Source organism: Urocitellus parryii, chromosome 6 (assembly GCF_045843805.1).
Source record: "Urocitellus parryii isolate mUroPar1 chromosome 6, mUroPar1.hap1, whole genome shotgun sequence".
Taxonomy (NCBI): domain Eukaryota; kingdom Metazoa; phylum Chordata; class Mammalia; order Rodentia; family Sciuridae; genus Urocitellus; species Urocitellus parryii.
Window position 1 is genome coordinate 70,967,782 of NC_135536.1, and position 18,659 is coordinate 70,986,440.

The 18,659-nt window shown below is 48.6% G+C and overlaps 2 protein-coding genes across 2 annotated transcripts; one reads left to right on the top strand and one right to left on the bottom strand.

The window, feature by feature from the left end:
• Positions 1-5,877: 5,877 nt before the first annotated feature.
• Positions 5,878-9,753, bottom strand: LOC113180346 (uncharacterized). The gene is made up of 5 exons (XM_077800128.1): positions 9,629-9,753; positions 9,298-9,439; positions 9,030-9,250; positions 7,361-7,456; positions 5,878-6,100 (listed from the first exon to the last, which is right to left on the bottom strand). The coding sequence occupies exons 1-5, from the start codon at positions 9,751-9,753 to the stop codon at positions 5,920-5,922; spliced, it is 765 nt and encodes a 254-aa protein (XP_077656254.1). The 3' UTR covers positions 5,878-5,919.
• On the top strand, positions 9,315-13,023 carry Six1 (SIX homeobox 1). Its single transcript, XM_026385209.2, has 2 exons — positions 9,315-10,311; positions 12,299-13,023. Exons 1-2 carry the CDS (start codon positions 9,752-9,754, stop codon positions 12,591-12,593), a joined length of 855 nt encoding a protein of 284 aa, XP_026240994.1. The 5' UTR covers positions 9,315-9,751; the 3' UTR covers positions 12,594-13,023.
• Positions 13,024-18,659: the final 5,636 nt, after the last annotated feature.

Here is an 18,659-nt window from a genome sequence, read left to right on the forward strand (position 1 = left end):
ATTGCAGTTAATACACAGCCTCAAAACACTTTTATTATAGTCGATTTGCTTATAGCCACATCCAAATGGCAGGATGTACAATCAAATGCAGAAGAAAATATTTATTTTGACTCAGAAGGCAAAGGGATTAAGAGAACTTTGTATTAACCTTGCCTTTCATCTGTGTTTTAAAGGGAAATTCTCCAGAGGCGTCCATTGAAGTTCTATTTTTTAATAAAGAGTATCAAAGACTTAGGAGACCAGGTGTGTGTTCATCTGAGGGGAGGAGGAAAGGGAAAGTTATATTAGGTGGTGGTAGTGGGAGAAGAGGCAGTTTTCACAAAGACTCTCAGAGACTGTAAAAAGATGTATGTGCTGGAATCTGTTACAGGCATTGCTAACAGTCGGTCCTCTACCCTCCCCCCACTTTTCCCTGCTGCTTGGAAACAAAATAGTTTTTTGTTTTTTTTTTTTTTTCTCCGAGCAGGTTGTTATCATATACATGGCATGGTCAATTTCCGTTTGCCAAGAAAATATTTAGTCTGATCAAAGAAATTAGAAAATCGGATGAATAGAAACAGACGTTCCCACAAGAGAAGCGTTTCTCGATGTGAAGAGTCACCGGGTGGCAGCCCACCCAGTTACTCCTAGGAAATAGCTCTCCTGCCAAGGGCGGAACTACAAGGCCACCTGGATTCCACTGGAGGGGATTCGAAAGAGTCACGACTCCCCAGGAAATTCAAATGGAGATCGGAGCTTGAGATGCTCTGGTGGAGAGCATGGAAGATGATCAGTTCTAGTATCTATGCACGAAGCAAGAGGACATCTAACGTCCCTTAATCCAGAGAGACGTTTTAAAATAGAAGATAAGCGAGTCTGGAGTCCTTATATTTTGCATTGCATGGTTTATTGTGCTCGTGGAAAGACAAGAACACACTGTATTTGGTAGCTGAAAGAGGAGAAATAAGTGCTTTTGGAATGGAAGGATAGCAATTTCCCTCAAATTAATATAAACAAAGTTCTTGTTTTGTAGATTTGGGTGGAAGAATGGTTGGTAGTAGTTGTCTTTGGGGCTTTGCGCCCAGGTCAACTGGTGACCATAAAAGAAGTTTCCATTTCTTCGTTGTTTCTGGGCCAGGAGGGACCAAACCAGGTGAGACCACTTGCTACAGCGCTTCGACCCAAAAGATTGGCTGGCGACGCGATTTCCTTCCTCAGGTCCCACCACCTAAAGCAGACTCCGCTTGGAGGAAGGGTGTGTGTGTGCAGATTCCCCCGCTCGCCTAGGGCAAATTGGGGCACCTCACTCGCCGGCGCAGTGTCTCGCGCTTAACCCGGCGCCTCCAGTGTTTGGAGGGAAAAGGCGAGGGAGAGAAATCCCTGACGGAAGATGACTGTGGGGAATGCCAAAGGGGCTAGAGAAGAATCCCTTCCCACCAGTCCCGCCTGGGGCTACTGGCGAGGCCGCGTTGGGCCGAGGGGTCTCCCAGCTGGAGACTGAGAATCCAGTCAGCCACCCCAACCCCCTTTCCTCTGGCCCGCTCTCCTCACCCTACGGGCTCAGCCAGGCAGATTTTCTTTTTTGTTTCGGTTCCTGCTGGCTAGGCGAGGACTCCTTTGCCAGGAAGACAGCGCCCTCTCTCTCCACCCGCTGCGCCCGCTGCGCCCGCTGCGGACCTGCGCCCCCTGCCTGCTCCGCTGACCTCCCCACGCCTCCTTCTCGTCCCCGCCCTCCTACTGTCCATCCCCTCCTTCCTCAATCTCCAGCTCGGAACTACCCCGCAAACCGCCGGGGAGAATAACTCCAGAGAGCGGTGGGCTTGAGTCCCGGCCCCTAGGCCTGAGCGGCAGGAACAAGCGACCCCTGGCTGCACGACGGGGCGGAGCCGTCCTGGCGCTGCCACCGCGCCTTAGAGCTCTCGCGCGGCCACGGGAAAGAGTTTCTGGCACTGACTGCAAGACTGGGGTGAGGCCGCGCTCCCTGAGTCTGGGCGCGGCAGGCCGACGGGCGGGGCCAAGAGCACGCGGCGCGACAGACCCTTTACAGCGCCACACGCACCTGGCGGAGCAGCTTATCCGGGACTCCAGAATGGGCCCACGAAACGTGGACCCGGCATGCCCGAGAAGTAATGGGCGCGGGGAGGGGGGTGGCGGATGAACTTGAGTAGAGGTAAGGAAAAAAATCTTACTGTCTTTCAAGTCCTAAAAGCCTCCCTCTCGGTCCGCCCGCTTCCTGGCAGCCTCACCCGGCTAGCTTCCAGGAGTACTTTGCCAAGCACTTCAGCGGTGTTGGAAACCTTGTTGCAAAGTCGAAACCCAGGCGAGTGGGCGAGACGTGCGGAGAGGTATGGGTAATTGGGCACCTTCCCAGACTCCTCTACCCAGTATTTCTTTTCCCCTTGCTTAGATAACTGATGCTTGATGACAAGTGCCTTCGCTGCCCATTCCTGAACAGAGGTGGTCGAGCTCTGTTCGCGAAAAACTGGATCCTTTAGAACCCAAAGCAAAAACTGATTTCTCACGATGTGGCTAGGCAGCAACAAAGGTACTGGCCTGAAGTGCTCCCAGTCCCTGGAACTACTCCCCGCGCCCGGGAGCCAAAAGGCGAGTTCGCCTCGAGGTTACCCCGCTCAGAACGCAGGCGGCTCCCAGATATGCACTAATTGAGTCACAAACCACTCGCCATCCCTAACCAAACGATTCATCTCTGCAGCTCAGCCCCCAATTTGTCCGCAGCACTTTCTTCTGCAATTCAGAAGCATTATCTTGTTTTTAAAAAGTATCGCGGCAGAGACGTGGCAATTATCCTGGGCTCGGGTTACAATAAATGGTTTTAGGTTGAGAAATGTAAGACTACAAATGCTGCAAGCGTGCTGATCGCCTCGCTGCCCAGTCTGGACTCGGGTAAGAAGACGAATGAGGAGCTTTTGGCTGCGGCGAGGGAAATTCTGAACAAGCTCCCACTGTTATTCTCCTCTCCTGACGAGGAAGAAAGTAGTGTTGGACATTTGTCCCTTTGTAAAGTTCTCCCAGTCACACCTCTGACCTTGGAGGAAGAAAGGATTAATTATATCCTGACAAGGCCAGGCCAAGCTTCTGGTCTGAGTCTGGGTTTTGGATCAGGTCTAGGTTGGGAACTTCAGAAACGGCAGGAATGAGGAACGGAACCGAGGTCAAAGGTCAGCGGGAGAGTTGGGGAAGAATCCAGTTTCTCTTCTGGACAACTACACTAAAATTGGGGAGGAGGTAGGCAGGGGGGGGGAGGGGACAATAACAAACTGGAAGAGGAGCGGGCTCCTGAACAAGAGGCAGGCCTGGCTTGGGAAGGCAAGGTGAGACCCTCTGAGAACTGGGAGGCCCAGGGACCAGGCCTCTCCACATCAGGGGGAGAAAAATACATCATTTTAGTCCGGCAGGGTGAATATGGGCCTGGAAAAGAATACAAGAAGCATCCGGGTGCCGTCGCTCTGCTAGTAGACGCCTGCTCACCCCAGCAGCCCAGTCGGCCGGCTGTGGCAGCCACACTGTGCGCGTGTCTTTCTCCGGCTCAAACCAGCCCTCACATCTTGAAGTAATCAGCAGCCGAGAAGGGACTCGTCCCCCTGGCATCTCAGGTTAAAGAAGGAGGTCCAGGAAAATGTGGTAGAGCCATTACAAGAAATCCGAGCCGCAGTCATCAGGGACTCCAATTGCCATCGCATTAGGATTGATTAGAGACCAGCAGTACCGTAATGACCCGGAAAGAGGGGCAGCCGGGGATTATTAATATCAGAATGTCGGGCGAGGGGAGAGCAAACTGGGGAGGGAGAAGTCTTAAGTTACTAGGATTTATATATAAGTGCAGGCTTACCTGAGGAAACCAGATAGTCAGTGAATCACGCAAACAATAAATCTAATTGCATCTAAAATTTCACGAAGTCTGATTATTATTTTTTTTGGAGGGAGTAAAGCCATTCTGAAAACCAGGCCAACATAGTTTTTATATAAACACATAGTTTTATAAGTTTATTATAAGGATCCAAGTGAAGATATGGGGAGGGTCACTGGATGTCTGCTTTCCTTACAACTGAAACTCCAACGTTCCTGATTTTTCTCTCCTGGGAGTGCATTTGGATCTCTTCTCCAGGATGGAGGCAATGAAGTGTACATTTCTTTTTTTAGAGTCTGCAGAGGAGTAATAAACCAACTTTTAATTGAAGCAGTGATACCTGGGTAGTGGTTTTTGTTTTGTTCTAGATATGAATGATCAGGATCCCAAAGAGATGTGGAGAAGAGAGTAGTTTGTCTCCTTCCTTGGACTTTGAGCCAAAACAAATCAGCCCCTGATGGTCTGGGCTGAAATGCAGCTCACTGGATAATTAACTCCATCTTTCCAGTCCACCCTAACTGTTTATTTAGTGTCACCCTGCATTACCATCACTAGCACTTTCCTCTGAACAGGAGGAACTGCAGGCTTTCACCTCCCAAAAGGAAATTCTTCTTAGCTTAGACAGATGTGGTATTCAGGATGTACATTAGTTGAAGGGGGTAAAAAAGTTGATTGGAAATTCAATGGAAGATAAGCACTCTCAGAGAGTTTCATTTTGTAAACTTGCCTAAGGCGATATTTAAAGATAGAAGGGGACCGGTATGTTTTAAATTCTTAAGAACTGATTCTTGTAGCATCATCGCTCCACTTTCCAAAAGGTGCTTGCTTGTCATCTGATGTTGGGTGGGGTTTTCTGGCTTAAATCTGGCGATTGGCAAATCCCTGAGCCTGAGACTTTTTAGAACCCCGCTGAAGTCAGCCTTTTCTCCTCAAGGGAAAGCCTACCTTCTTCTGTTGTCCCCAAGCCCCACCCCCACACCTGTAGCCGGAGCCACCCACTCAACGTGAAAGGTCCCCACTGAGCCTGATTCGTTCGCTGGAGTCTTTTGGCTCTGCGCTGCCTCTGTGAGCGACAAAAGCAGCTTTGCCTGTGAAACTTCACTGCGCCTAGTCCCGGACTAGAAGAAATAGGCACCCAAAACCACAGGGAGTGAAAGGGGAGGAGAGGGGAAGGAGGGGTAGAGGAGGGGAAGAGAAGGCGGGGGAAAAGAAAGGAGGGAAAGAAGAGGGAGAGGGAAGGAGGGAGAGAGAGAGGAAGAGAATAGGGGGAAGGGGAGTAGGAGGGAAGGGGAGAGGAAGAGAGTAGAAGAGGAGGAATAAAATGAGAAAGAGGGAGAGAGGAACAATGAATGAAAGAATGAGATACTGGTTCGTATACAGATAGAACACACGGGTTTCCTCTTTAAGCCAGAGGACAGAAAGAATGAGATAGACACACAGGGAGACAGAGTATAAACACTTCCAAACAAGAAGCTGTGTTCTCTGTGTATTTGTGTGTGTCGAGGTTGGGCAAGAGAAGACAGGGGTGTCTGTGTGCGTGAGCTCAGATCGAATGGGAACAGAGCTGGGGTCTATGTGTTTAGAGGTGTTATGCTCCTGGTTTCTGTGTCCGTCTGTCTCCAGTTCCCCAACCTCGGAACAATCTGGAGAGGGCGTTTTCAGAAGCTGTACTGACAGGCAGGGCTCCCAGCTGGCTCTGTTTGTCCAGGTGTGGGAGGGGGCAGCGGTCTGCCAGCATTTTGGGCCAGCCCAGCATTTTCGCACCAAGGAAGCAGGACCTCTGCTCAAGCGCTTCCCGCTTCCAGGAGTAAACTCCCTCCCTCCCTCCATACATACATAAATACATTAGGGGAACAGACAAATCCTCATTGTTCTGAAATAAGCCGAGGAGGCCGGCCAGCTTTCCTCAGCCTGGCAGAGTGAGGTTGGGAGGGATGGAAGGAGGGAGGGAGGCAGGGGCCGCGCGGATCCGGTGTCACGTTGCAGATTCCCACTAAAGATAACGAAACGTGATCTATTTTTCAGAACAGCAAGTGGATGGGAAAGAACCTTGACAACACAAAACTCATTTACTAATGGACTGGTTTTGAGTTTCTCTTCTCTGAGTCCGCAAATCGCCCAGCCTGAGCCCTCGGCTTATTCAGATCTCGCGGGGAGCGGAGGCCCGCAGAAGGCAGGTGGACAGCTGCTCCCGCTCGGCGCGGGCCATCTGAGCTCGGGTTCCCAAGGGTCGAGGGCATCCGGAATTTCGGACTAAGCAGAGGAAAAAGATGAATGTTGTTACTTCAGCTCGGACTTGGGGAGTCTCCTCACTGCCCCAGGGCGATGTCGCTAATTTACTGGAGAAACACCTCTCGAAGCCCTTCCCTTCCAGGTATCTGTAGGTAGAGTAGGATCCGTGCCTTGGTTCTAGATGGCGAAGGAATTCCAAGTAAGCGGGCTGGAAACCCTAAAGCATCTTGCTTCAAACCAGAAGAGAAAAAGTACGTCCCAACTATAGGGTTTTGAACCAAGGCCTTATGCCAACCCAGCTAAGAAACCCCAGCAGCTTTTAATGTTTTCGCATTGACTTTTTGGTCCACCCGCTCCGTGCACCGGACCATTACCGGCACAGCAGAGGCACACAGGAGCCGAAACCCGACAACGGGTGCGGATCACCAGCCGTGTTACCCTTAGGAGCCCAGATAAGGCTAGGGCAGCAGCAGCAGGCTAGCAGCAGTTGCTCCGTTCCCTTTAAATCTCCTACGCATCTCTGTTTTTCATGCGATTTGCATTGACAGCAAAGGTTTTATGTTACAGAACAACTCAAACCTTTCTGTGTGCTATTTAAAATGGATCATTTGGTTTATGTGGTTTGTAAATTCATGTCATTTTACCTCTTTTAGTGGTTTTCAGTGAAAGGCTCCATTTTGGGAAACCTTATATATCCGAGCCAATAATTAACATTTATAACAATTGGTTCCTTTTAACCAAGGGATCGAAATAGCAGGTAGGCTCCTTGGTACAAAGCGCATAACTTTTTCTTTATAGTTATGCGATCTACTGGATTAAACCGGAGGGTAAAGACTGGCGGATCCGAGCACCAGGCCTCTGAGGACAAGCACCTCTCTCAGCGCCTGCAATCACAGCACCCACACAGTCATCTTCCCAGTTGTCATTAACATCTGGGTTAGTACATCCCGGTTCCTTTTGAAGACAGATGAAAAGAAGTGGGCAGGGAGGTCTGGAAAACGCCGAAAAAAGGTGGTCCTTCTTGGCGTCTAATTGCCATCTCTCTGCTCTCTTGTGATCCTTGTAAATTTATGCTTGCCCTTATGCGTTTAAGCTATGCCTTATATCCTTAGAGAAAACTCAATTGCAAAGCACACCCTGTACTCAACATACCCTTTGTCTTTTAAGAGATGTTACTGTGCCTACCGACACCCTCACCCCTAGTTTTAATTGTGCACATTTGCTCCTGACTTTAAGGTACTGATTTTTAAAACCCGTTTAAGCCCCCATTCCAGTCCTCACACAGCTGCCATGTCAATGAGGGCGGTTCCAAGCGGAGGCATTCCTTTTGGCAGGACACTGCAGCTCCTTAAGACTTCATCTGAAACGTCATGAGCACTAAAATAAGACAGTGAGGGAAAATTACCAGACACATGGCCTTGGACTCAACAGTGTTAGTTAAGAAAGTAAGTCATTGGGCGCACAATGTGGTAGGGGGTCTTTTGATATAATACAGACCCATGAAGTGCATTTTAAGAATAAGCCCAAATTTAATGAAATATCAGCATCTGTTTCAAAGGTGCATGGGACACATAGTTTCAAGGATGCAGAAAGCATTGTGTGGGAGCCCAACAGAGAAGCAGCTTCCTGTCTCCTGAGAGGTAACCCTGGGATGGGAACTCTTTATGAGTTTAAAATGTTATCTTGCAAGGGGCACTGGACTAGGTACGTTATTTTAAAACCATATAAATAATACACTGGACACCCACACGTTTCTCCTTCTCCCACTTACATCTCAATATGTAAAAGCTTCTGTGGTGCTGTGCTCTTTAGCTGATAGAATCAAAACATGTTTAAAGAGGACAACCAAGTTTAAAGAGCCTAAAGTTTATTCTTCACCATTCACTAAGAGGGCGAATTGAAATCAAAAGCATTTTTGAAGTGTACTTAAAATTCTGTTTTGAACTTATCTAATCAGAGATAAGTGTAGTCATAAAGTCACTCTCCTTCCACCTTTTGGCTTTCCTTATCTCTACACATTGTTCTTATCTCCTGCCAGTCTCAGCTACTGACAATAGATTATCTTTGTTTATAGAGGCTAATTGTCTTCAAAATCATTTTAATAATTGCTTCGGAACAAGGTGTGCAAATGAGGCTTAAGATAATTACAGCTTCATTTGTTTGTGCAGTTTTGCTAAGTATTCTCCACACATAAACAAAATAGCAGATGATGGGACTTAAATTACAGGACCTCTCTCATTCTCTGGCAGCAAAATAGGCAAGCATTGCAATATAAGGGTGCGCGTGTGCACACACACATACACACACACACACACACCTCTTTATTTAATCTTCTTGGAGCCACTGTCCTTCTAGTTTTGAGGGCAGTGTCCCTCTCAGAGCAGGGCAAGGATTATGTTACAACCGGAGGTTACTGGAGCTGGGCTCAGTTTTATTTAATTTACACCCCATCCAGCACCTTCGGAAGGAGGTTCCCTAAGCATTTTTGCTAATGACAAGTAAAGCTTCTCGGCATTTCCTAGCAGCAGAGGTGGCACTGGAAAACGCAACCTTGCGGATGGGGAAACTGAGTCTAGGAGGCTGTCAATTTAAGCCAAATTGAAAGGTCAAGATACCAAAACGCAAATGAATCTTTGTGTCGCTATATTCTCAGCAACTATGCTCTAAACAGCTTTTCGCCTGATTCTAAATCGTGGCGGCCCTTTGAGAATCAGGGAGATGTTATCCAGCTCAGAGTACTTGTGCCCTTTGGAGGGTGCTGAAGGTTGGGGGCTGGGAGGAAATTAGATTTGGCTCTTGGAGCTGAAGCCAACCCAGAGAGAAGCCACTCTGCCAGCGCCTGCAACCCAGAGCCCTGGTCTGCTTTTGTATTATTTATCGCGTTCCATAAGCTATTCATCAATCCATTATTTATTCATTCCTACATTAAGGTAATTAAATATGAGCTCACCGGGAAAGGGCAAGTCTGAAAGAGACAGAGATGAGAGTGCCGAGGGAGAGGAGAGGAAATAGAATATCTGGAGTCGTTGATTTGTGTAGAAAGATGCGCGTGGCTCCCCTTAGTTGACACTGGAGAGGGGGGCCCCCGCGTTGCAGGGTCCGGACTCTCTCATCCCCCACTTCCTCCACCCCCCCCCCCCTCGCACCTCGGCTCTCTCCTCCCGACCCCACCTCGCTTCCCACCTCTCCCTAGCCCTTCTCCACCCACTATTCCCTACCCCCAGCTCCGCAGCCTCGCCCTCCCCGCGCTGGGCGGCGGGGCCTCGCTGCCCAGCCGGGCGGCGCGCAGTCTGGCCAGCCTCGGATAGGCGCCGCCCGCAGCCAATCAGCGTGCCGAGGACGCTGCGCGCTTTAAGGCTGCTGCAAGGAGAACAGAAACCAAGTTCCCGGCTACTAGCAGCATCCACCCGGCGGCAGGCCGGAGCCAGCGAGGCCCGAAAAGGCTGTGGAGTGCGCGGGTCGCTCCGTGTCCAGCGCACCCTACCCCCACTTTTCCTTCTCCTCTTCTTTGGCAGCCCAGCCCAAGTTCCAACTCGCTGTTTCGACTACGCAAAGCCTAGGGAGGGGGTTAGGAGCAGCCGCGCCCCCCTCCCTGAGGCCGCCGCCCCCCGCTTTTTCGGCTGTGCTCCCTGCAGCGTGCTCCTGGGCGGTGCGCCTCGGCAGGCCCCAGTCATGTCGATGCTGCCGTCGTTTGGTTTTACGCAGGAGCAAGTGGCGTGCGTGTGCGAGGTTCTGCAGCAAGGCGGGAACCTGGAGCGCCTGGGCAGGTTCTTGTGGTCACTGCCTGCCTGCGACCACCTGCACAAGAACGAGAGCGTGCTCAAGGCCAAGGCTGTAGTCGCCTTCCACCGCGGCAACTTCCGTGAGCTCTACAAGATCCTGGAGAGCCACCAGTTCTCGCCTCACAACCACCCCAAACTGCAGCAACTGTGGCTGAAAGCGCACTATGTGGAGGCCGAGAAGCTTCGCGGCCGACCCCTGGGCGCCGTGGGCAAATACCGGGTGCGCCGAAAATTTCCACTGCCGCGCACCATCTGGGACGGCGAAGAGACCAGCTACTGCTTCAAGGAGAAGTCTCGGGGAGTGCTTCGGGAGTGGTATGCGCACAACCCCTACCCCTCGCCTCGAGAGAAGCGGGAGCTGGCCGAGGCCACGGGCCTCACCACCACCCAGGTCAGCAATTGGTTTAAGAACCGGAGGCAAAGAGACCGGGCCGCCGAGGCCAAGGAAAGGTACGCTGTGTGCTTCCCGAGGCTCGCGCGACCCCGGGTGGTCTTTCTTACCCCTCCGCCCCTTTCCGCCCCCGCAGGCAGCTGCCACCTAGCTCTCCCCACTGCTCCGAGCCCATCCGCCGGGCGGCGCCCGGGCCTCCGCGCCACAGCAGAGAAAGTTCATGAACCCTGAGGTTGTCTGCTAGGGATGGGGGCCTCGTTTGCTTTGAGCGCCGCGCGTGGGTTTCTTTGGGGTGTGAGTGTCGGGAAATATTGGCGCTAGATTTGTTTTTCCTGCCTCCTTGGCTGGCTGCGGCGAGGAGTGGGGGGTGGAGAGAGTTTTTAGATCAGCGGGAAGGGAAGTTGCTCATTGGTATCGCGAGGAAAGCGGTTCGGTGGGGGCTGAGGGTCACGAACCTCTCTCCTTTTGCTCTCGGGTGAAGCTGGCCCTGAGACTTCTGCTCTGCCCCCACTAGCGCGCGGTTCTTTACTCGCTGTTTCCTGGTAGTCTTTTGGCTGAGAGGTCGCATGTTTCATTCCGCATTGACAGGACAAAAGAATCGAAAAGAAATACACCGAAAGGAGAGCTTTTGGGAGAGTTGTCTCTTCCTTTACTCCCCGGCGCCCCAATCCCAGAAAGGACTGCTGCTCGCGGTGCTTTCTCGCGTACGGCGGGCACCGCAGCCCGTCCTTTTGGCTGTCCGCACCGCCGCCCTGGGCGAGGAAAGGGGCTCCTTGTCGCTGACTTCTCGCCCTGGAGCTCAGAAGGCAGTATTTTTTTTTTTTTTTAACCCGTCTCTGACTCCTCTTCCTCGCGCCAACACCCTCGGCCACCTGGCTAGCCTCCATCCGTTCGCTGTAGAGTTTCTGACAGATTCGGAAGAGCGCCGGGGAGGCGACGGTGGCGGGAGAGAGCGCTCCGCGAAGCCAAGGAGTTTTGGAGAGACCTGAGCGCAGGGGCCGGCTAGATTTCTTTTGTTCGCCTGCTCCTCCTGCGGTTTGAAGATCTCGCTTCCTCCTTCCCCTCTGTTTGCAAAACCGTAGAACCTGGATAAATTCTGCTGAAATGGTCTCTCCAGGAGAGAAGGGGAAAGAAAGGGGATGGCAGGCGGGCGTTAGGCGTGGGGAAGACCGCGAGCGCTCGAAAGGCGGAAGCGGCGAAATTTTGAAGTTAACCAGCATCAAGTACCGGGACTGACACTCCGGCGCGTGGTGCCGGGTGCCGGCTCGAAGTCCGCGGGGCGGGCGACTCCCCTTTCTCGAAAGGGAGGTTTGGAGTGGGTGCTTGTGGGGAGTTTGCGAAGGGGGCTGTGAAGGGCTTAGGAGTGAGCAAGTAACTCGGGAACAGGCATCGTAAGGTTCCAGTTAGCCTTTAGTTACAAAACGCCCGTCCTATAAGCCAGGCCCGAGGGCCCGCTCTCTGATGAAATCGGAGAGACTGGCTGAGCTCCCTGTGTTTACTCAGGTCACTGGGCCGCTCTGGACACCACTTCCCATGACCTGTCCTGTGTCTCCGAAACCACAATCTCTGGGCAGGGGCAGGGAGACTCGATGTTTAATTCTTTCTTTAGAAGGAAACAGGCAATTGACTTGATTCATCCCAAACCTGATCATTTCTTTTATCACCAACAACCATTTGCTGGAAGATTTTCAAACTTACTTTGAAATATGGTGCTAATTGATAGGTATTTAAACATTACTGCTTGAACAAAATTAAGAACACATTTTTTGTTTGTTTCAAATAAACACTAAGTATTTGACTCTCCGAAATCTGGAAGAGAAGGGGATCTAGATCCCAGCGTCAGAATCTCCTTTAGCTCCCCATTTCTCCAATCTCTTCTGCCTCCTCACTTCCCCCAGGACCCTTAGGGATGGGTAAGAAGGCAAAGCTCCTCCTTTTGGGTTGGTGACAGATTGTACAATGACTCTTTCCTCCTTTTAGCTCCCCTCCCCTCTCCTCACACTTTTTTTTTTTTTTAACCATATGGTGTTGTCCTCTATTTCTTAGGGAGAACACCGAAAACAATAACTCCTCCTCCAACAAGCAGAATCAACTCTCTCCTCTGGAAGGGGGCAAGCCGCTCATGTCCAGCTCAGAAGAGGAATTCTCACCTCCCCAAAGTCCAGACCAGAACTCGGTCCTTCTGCTGCAGGGCAATATGGGCCACGCCAGGAGCTCAAACTATTCTCTCCCAGGCCTCACGGCCTCTCAGCCCAGCCATGGCCTGCAGGCCCATCAGCATCAGCTCCAGGACTCTCTGCTCGGCCCCCTTACCTCCAGTCTGGTGGACTTGGGGTCCTAAGTGGGATGGGATTGGGGCCTCAAAGGGATGGCTGGAGCAGCAACCAATTGCAGCAACTAGGGACACTTGTAAATAGAAATCAGGAACATTTTTGCAGCTTGTTTCTGGGATTCTTTGCGCATAAAGGAATGGTGGACGTTCACAATGTCTTTTTAAAAATCAAAACCAACATCCATCTCAAACAGCCTCCCTCTTCTCTCTCTTTCCCCTGGTGCATTTCCCCTCCCAGTGCAGAATCAGGAAAAAAAACCCAAACAAACAAAAGCACCCAGTCTTGGATTTGGAAACCTATGCACCCACTTCAATAGACTTGCTTTTTGTTTTTCCTTTTCTAATTAATGGTAATTATAAATCAACTGGATTTTAAGTATTTTCTTTTAATTTATTTATGGAGAAATTTGAGGGGAAGAGGAAAAGAAAAAGAGAAAAGGAGAGAGAGAGAGATAGAGAGAGAGAAACAGAGATCAAAATAGTAGTGAAAATAACAGCCTCCAGCCTGGGAGGAACTGGTTGCATTCTTAAGGTGAATAGGAAAAAATAAAATCTTATAATTTTTTGATGGGAAAATTAAGTTTACATTTTTCATATTTGGTGTTAAATAATTTTATGTAGAGTAAAATAAAAAGAACAGTATTAGGGAGAAAACAAGTGCCTAAATGTCTTAATGCTCTCTATGTGAAGCAGTTAGAAATAGAAGTGACCATTAGTAATATAACTATTTTTGTCAAATTTAGTAGGGTTTTTTGGTTGTTGTTTGTTTTCTTGGGTTTTTTTTTTTTTAATGACAAACTAAAAATGTACCAATGTGAAAAACACTTTCCTGAATGCCATTACTTCTCATGCCCACAAAGCTTTCATATCTGTCTCCTACTCCTGTTAAGGGGTTTCTCCTGTTCCTAGTTTCTAGCTTGCAAAAGTATGCCAACAAATCTGGCAACCTGGTATTTGTTACTAAAACAGCATGTGTTTTCAGGTTTCTTTTCTATTGTACCTAAACCAGTCTAAATTAAAATTCAGTAGAACACCAGGAGTATGATTCTGTTTCTGAAAGGTGAGTAGTGTCTTTGGGCCCTATTTTTTTTTTTTTAAGTTTTCTTCCTTTTTTACTTAATAGTGGTTATGAATTGCAGGGCACTTTGAAGGCTTTCACCTGAACCAAGAGTAAGGACTGGGTTAATTATATGACAGATAGTGAATTTAGCCTTAGGGTATTTATTTTTTATTATTATTAGATAACACAATTTTGTTTACCACTAGCTCTTCTTCTCAGCATTCATATGTTAACTCAGCTCTTTTGTGTTAATAAGTTTATGGTAAGACTGTGAAAGTAAAATAATTTATCTGCTTGGGGTGGGGGAAAGGAACTTGAACAAGGATTTAAGCATTGTAAATTAATCTGTACAAACAGAAAGCAGACCAGCAGGACAGGAACTCTTTTACAGTGCTGCCTGATAGTGTCCAGAAAAATCCCAGTAATCATGTAGGCTCCATGTTATTTTTGCCTGGAGCAAAATGATGTATCTTCTGTATTTAGCTTTTAAAATTAGTGAAACAAGTGGCATTATTTATTAAAATTCGACTCAGGATAACAGGATCGGCTGGTTTGTGCTTTGTAAAATATTGTTCCCCAGAGAGAGTCTATTTATTTTCTGACATGACGTTTTCATAATTTTTATTTTTCCCATCCATAAGTGTCACCATTAATATATTCTTTTCTTATTCTGTCTTAATGTTTCTGTTGTGATCTAAGAGACTGAAGTATGTGGAGGAAATTAAGGCCTTCTTATGAGATTTTTTTTTTTTAAACTGTCCAATTGTTTTGAGTTTAAGGAAGAAGTGGTACTGTACTTTAACTGTAGTCATTTTTCCCCTCAGTGATGGACAGATGTACACACAGCCGCTCAGAGACCATCATTTGGGTTGGGAGCTCAGGGTCCCGGATCTCCCTTGTTAGTGTTTTGGATCATTAAATCGGTGTTTATTTAAGTCACGAGGGTGTTTATTCTCCACGTCTTGGGCCACGGAGAAATGCCACCCTCTGCAGGAGGGGCTCTCACAGGGAATCTCCTCACATTCTTCACATTCACTCCCCAAAACAAACACCCTGCACAAAGATAGCTTTCATTGACCCTGACAGGCTTCAAAAGATGCCGAGGAAATCTCTCTGGAAAATAAGGAAGGGCCAATTACTTTAATTTCTTACATGCCCTCTCTTCCTACTTCGATGACTACCCCCCACTCTTCCAGCTTCCCCTGGCATAATTTTAGACTCGTGGAAGTTCTGTCTCCCAGGGTGCGGCGGCCCACTTCCTGCTCCTTTGGTTGGTGAATCTTGGAAATGTCTACAGATCTGGCGAGGAGCAAGGAAGGCCGGTCCTGTAAAAGCCCCCGTGATTACTGCTTGTAAACTCGTTAAAAGGACAATTTTCTGTCACAGCCATAAACTCTTTGTAAAATCCCTGGCACTCGATCCCGAGCGCGTATATTCCAGATGTGTTTAATAAGAAATTGCACAATATGCCTCTTTCCGCCATCCTGGGCTCAGTCTGGCTAAAAAGAGGGACAAGCGAGAGAAGGCGAGAAAGCTGGATATTGCTCTGAGTTTTCTTGGCAATCATTTTAGAGCTATCATTAGGGGAACTAACCATATTTTTTTTCCCTCGAGGAAATCTTCGAGAACCAGCTGTTAAGGGACCTCCAATTTACCTTCTCGGCGTCAAAGTTTAACTGAATCAAGAGCCACTTTTCGATTCTCCTCTACAGATCTCATAAAGATAGCCAAAAGTAATGGACAACGGCTTATAAATAACGTGTTTTTAGAATGAAACCTTACAACATTTTGCCAAGTGAGATGAAAAAAAAAACAACCAAATACTCGGACGATTTTTGTTTTTGTTTTCTTCTTAAATCTCAGCACAAGATTGCTCGGGTCCTGGCTGCCTGCTCACTTTGACCTCTTGGCTGAGAATGAAGCTTCCTAAATTCTCAGAGGCCAAGGGATTTGGCGTGCAGTTCCCGAGTTTTTGGCTTAGCAGATAGGGATTAAGAACCCCTTGAGCTACAGGGAGAAAGAAAGGCATCTCCTGGTTGGGCACCGCCGTTCTCGAAACCTATTCTCTAGGCGAGGACAGCTCAGTCTTGACTCGGAACTGGAATAGAAGCTTCCAGGAAAGAACAGTAGGGTGGCGCTTATAGGGGAGCTCTGTTTGCTGAACACGGATCCTAGTCACACAGTTCTCCCCCGCACGCCTAGGGCCAGCCGAACACCTGGCACCAAACCCGAGCTGAACTGCCCTTCCTCTGCTCCGCAGCGGCTGAGCGGGTGAGTGGCTAGCGGGGGCTTCACTTGCTAACTGCTCCCCACGCCTCGCCTGAAGGTCTTTGGCAAAGCCTGCAGGCAGGACTTCAGATTGGGAATCTGCTCGTCTTTTCCACGGCTGCAGAGAACTGGGGAACTTCTGTCGCCAGCACAGTGCGGAGGCCATTCTTGCCATTCTGCTCTTCTGAGGCTCCGGCAGTGCGGGTGTCATTATTTTCGGCTCCCGCCAGGGCAGTGCTTCCTCTTCACGCACATCTCAGAACCCGGATCATAGCGCAGCCCTAGGTGCAGCATCTAGTGAGGTCCGCGGAGTCTCTGAAAGCAGACCTTTGATTTCAGGGCCAGACAAGGGAGGAGGCCATGGCCTGAGCTTCGTGGGACAACGCAACTGTTGTCGTCGTCTTGGGCGGCCCAGGGATATCTTCCAGGTCCAAGTCTCAGTAGCCCTCTTGAGTCAGGGAGCTAGGTTCTGGCCGAGGCATGTGAGGGGCACAGGACACACCACCGCAGGGTTGGAGCCAATCTGGTAGTAGTATATAAAGCCGTCCAGGCAGCGCGCTCCTCCCTGCGCCCGGCTGCAGGTGTGAACCCTCCCCGGTTCTTAGCACTATGCTTTGGGCCCAGCGAAAGTGGCTCAGGCTTTGGAACGGGGTCGTGAGGCGGCCTAGGCCCAGCCGCCCAGTCCCCCTTCGCCTTTCCAGCTTGAAATCTCTTGTCTCCTTCTACGTTTCTTGGGACCTTGGCTTTGACTCTCTGCCTTGAATTCTTCACGCTCCGCGGAGGGGTGCCAACCAGGGAGGGGGTTCCTTTGTGAACTTGCTGCAAGACTTTCGGGTCTGGGGAGAGAGAGAGCGCTTGGCCAGGCCGGTTTCCCCCTTATCATCGGCCCTGGGGCAAGCAAAAACCTCTTCCCTACTCCCAGCCTGGGACTCCAGGGGGAACCACCCGCTAAGTCTCTCTTGTTTTGGGTCTCGCACACCATCATCTAGGATTGTAAGCGGAGGGAGGGTGGCTTTAATAGGGATGGGTAGGTCAGAGTTAAGTTGAGGAGGTTGCTGGTGGCCCATGTGCTCTCTCTGCTCCATTTCTCCTTTCCCCCAATTTTCCCCAGGAGAAGACTCTAAAAAGGCCCAGACTACCTCCTTCAGATGACCAAAGCAGTAGGACTAGTATCCGTGTCCTTGAAGGAGCAATTCACACTAATACCCGATGGCTCAGTCCCATAAGCTGTATGCATGCTCCACCACGTTAACCAGATGGGGACTTCTAAGTTCCTCAAGGTCGTAGAGATTCCTTCTCCAGTCTGAGTGAATCCACCTGGAAGAGTATCTAAAGCGGATGGGTTAGTTAAAAGATGGGCGGGCCAGCCAGGAACAAAATATGGTCAAAATTGTGGGCGAAATAATTGGCATTTTGTTTACCAGAAAAAGTGCTGTCCTGGAAAGGCCACATTTTCGCTAGTATTTTAAACTACCGCACGCGCATACACACACACACACACACACACACACACACACACACACACACTTTGTACCAGCTGATGAAATTGGAAACCTGTTCTCCTACTGAGGATGACAATCAGGGTTTTAGACGCTGTGGTCCTTTCAGACAGCGAGAAACAACACTGCAGTAGCATTTAAAAACAAAGAGAAAAAGACTGCTTGAGGCGTGGACGCCCTTCTCTTCTCCAATCCGAGTTTCAGCCTTTCTGCTTTTAATTTGTTAATGGACAGCTGAGACCCCGGTTCTCAGCAGGTAGAGTTTACAACCACCTCGAGGGTTTGCTCCCTCCTTGGCTTTGCTACCCGGGAATGCCTCACTCCCCCACCCCCTTTTTACAAAATACTATTTTCCTTTACAATAACATTAAGAAAATTTTGAAATCACATTCTTTTCTGTGATCAAACAAAAAAAAAACGCAGAAAAACAAAAACTAAAACCAAAGCCCACTCTTATCTTTGAAAAAGGTTAACTTTAGATTTTACAGTTTAGTATACCGGAAATGGCTACCCAAATGTAGTTAAAATGTTTATCAGTTGATACTGAGTACTTTCCCTTTTTCACCAACAATAGTCATTAAAAAGGCAGAAAAATAAGTAGACAAGTTCTGGCTTTTTACTTTCTATAATAAGGCATGGAAGTGTATACCACCTCCCTCAGTCTTCTGTGCTTCCCCACTTCCTAATTTAAAAGATAAATATTTTATAGCACAGATATAGGTACAACCATATAGATAGACTACTGCATTGACACAACACAAATTTATTTTAATCTGTTCTATAATTATTTTAATTTGGGATTTAAAATTGAGTATAGCTTTTAAAACCCCATGACTTATTTAATAATAGATACATCTTTTGGGGGAAGAGGTAGAGAGTTGATAGTTGTTTAGGACTTTTGCTGATATGCATATTGAATCTTAAAAACAGTCCTAGACTACACATTTTTACTGACATAAAAGACTCCAATGTTTTAGGATTCTTCAGAGAGTTAGTGAGTCAGCATCCTCGACAGAAAAATTTGCAGATTCCAGGCAGCATGCCTGTAAAATCAACTTTCTAAGTGTTCTTTTCTTGATATTAACTATTTTTACAAATTCCAATTACCCCTCCCTTATCTTCTTCCCCTCAGGCAAGGCTTTAGCTGCTTTGCTAAGAGTTCCAATTTGAGTTGCCAGTTATCCAAGTGGTCTAAATACCAGGAAAAGACAATGGGATTGTGATCTCCCCCATACAAAAACAAAACAA

Excerpts from the sequence above, each read along its gene's own strand:
- Six1 (XM_026385209.2), top strand. The coding sequence starts at position 9,752 with ATGTCGATGCTGCCGTCGTTTGGTTTTACGCAGGAGCAAGTGGCGTGC. Across the intron at positions 10,312-12,298 it reads GCCGCCGAGGCCAAGGAAAG|GGAGAACACCGAAAACAATA; the intron begins GTACGCTGTGTG and ends TCTATTTCTTAG.
- LOC113180346 (XM_077800128.1), bottom strand. The coding sequence starts at position 9,753 with ATGACTGGGGCCTGCCGAGGCGCACCGCCCAGGAGCACGCTGCAGGGA. Across the intron at positions 9,440-9,628 it reads ACCCCCTCCCTAGGCTTTGC|CAGCCTTAAAGCGCGCAGCG; the intron begins GTAGTCGAAACA and ends TTCTCCTTGCAG. Across the intron at positions 6,101-7,360 it reads CTCATTGACATGGCAGCTGT|TCCGAAATTCCGGATGCCCT; the intron begins GTGAGGACTGGA and ends TCCTCTGCTTAG.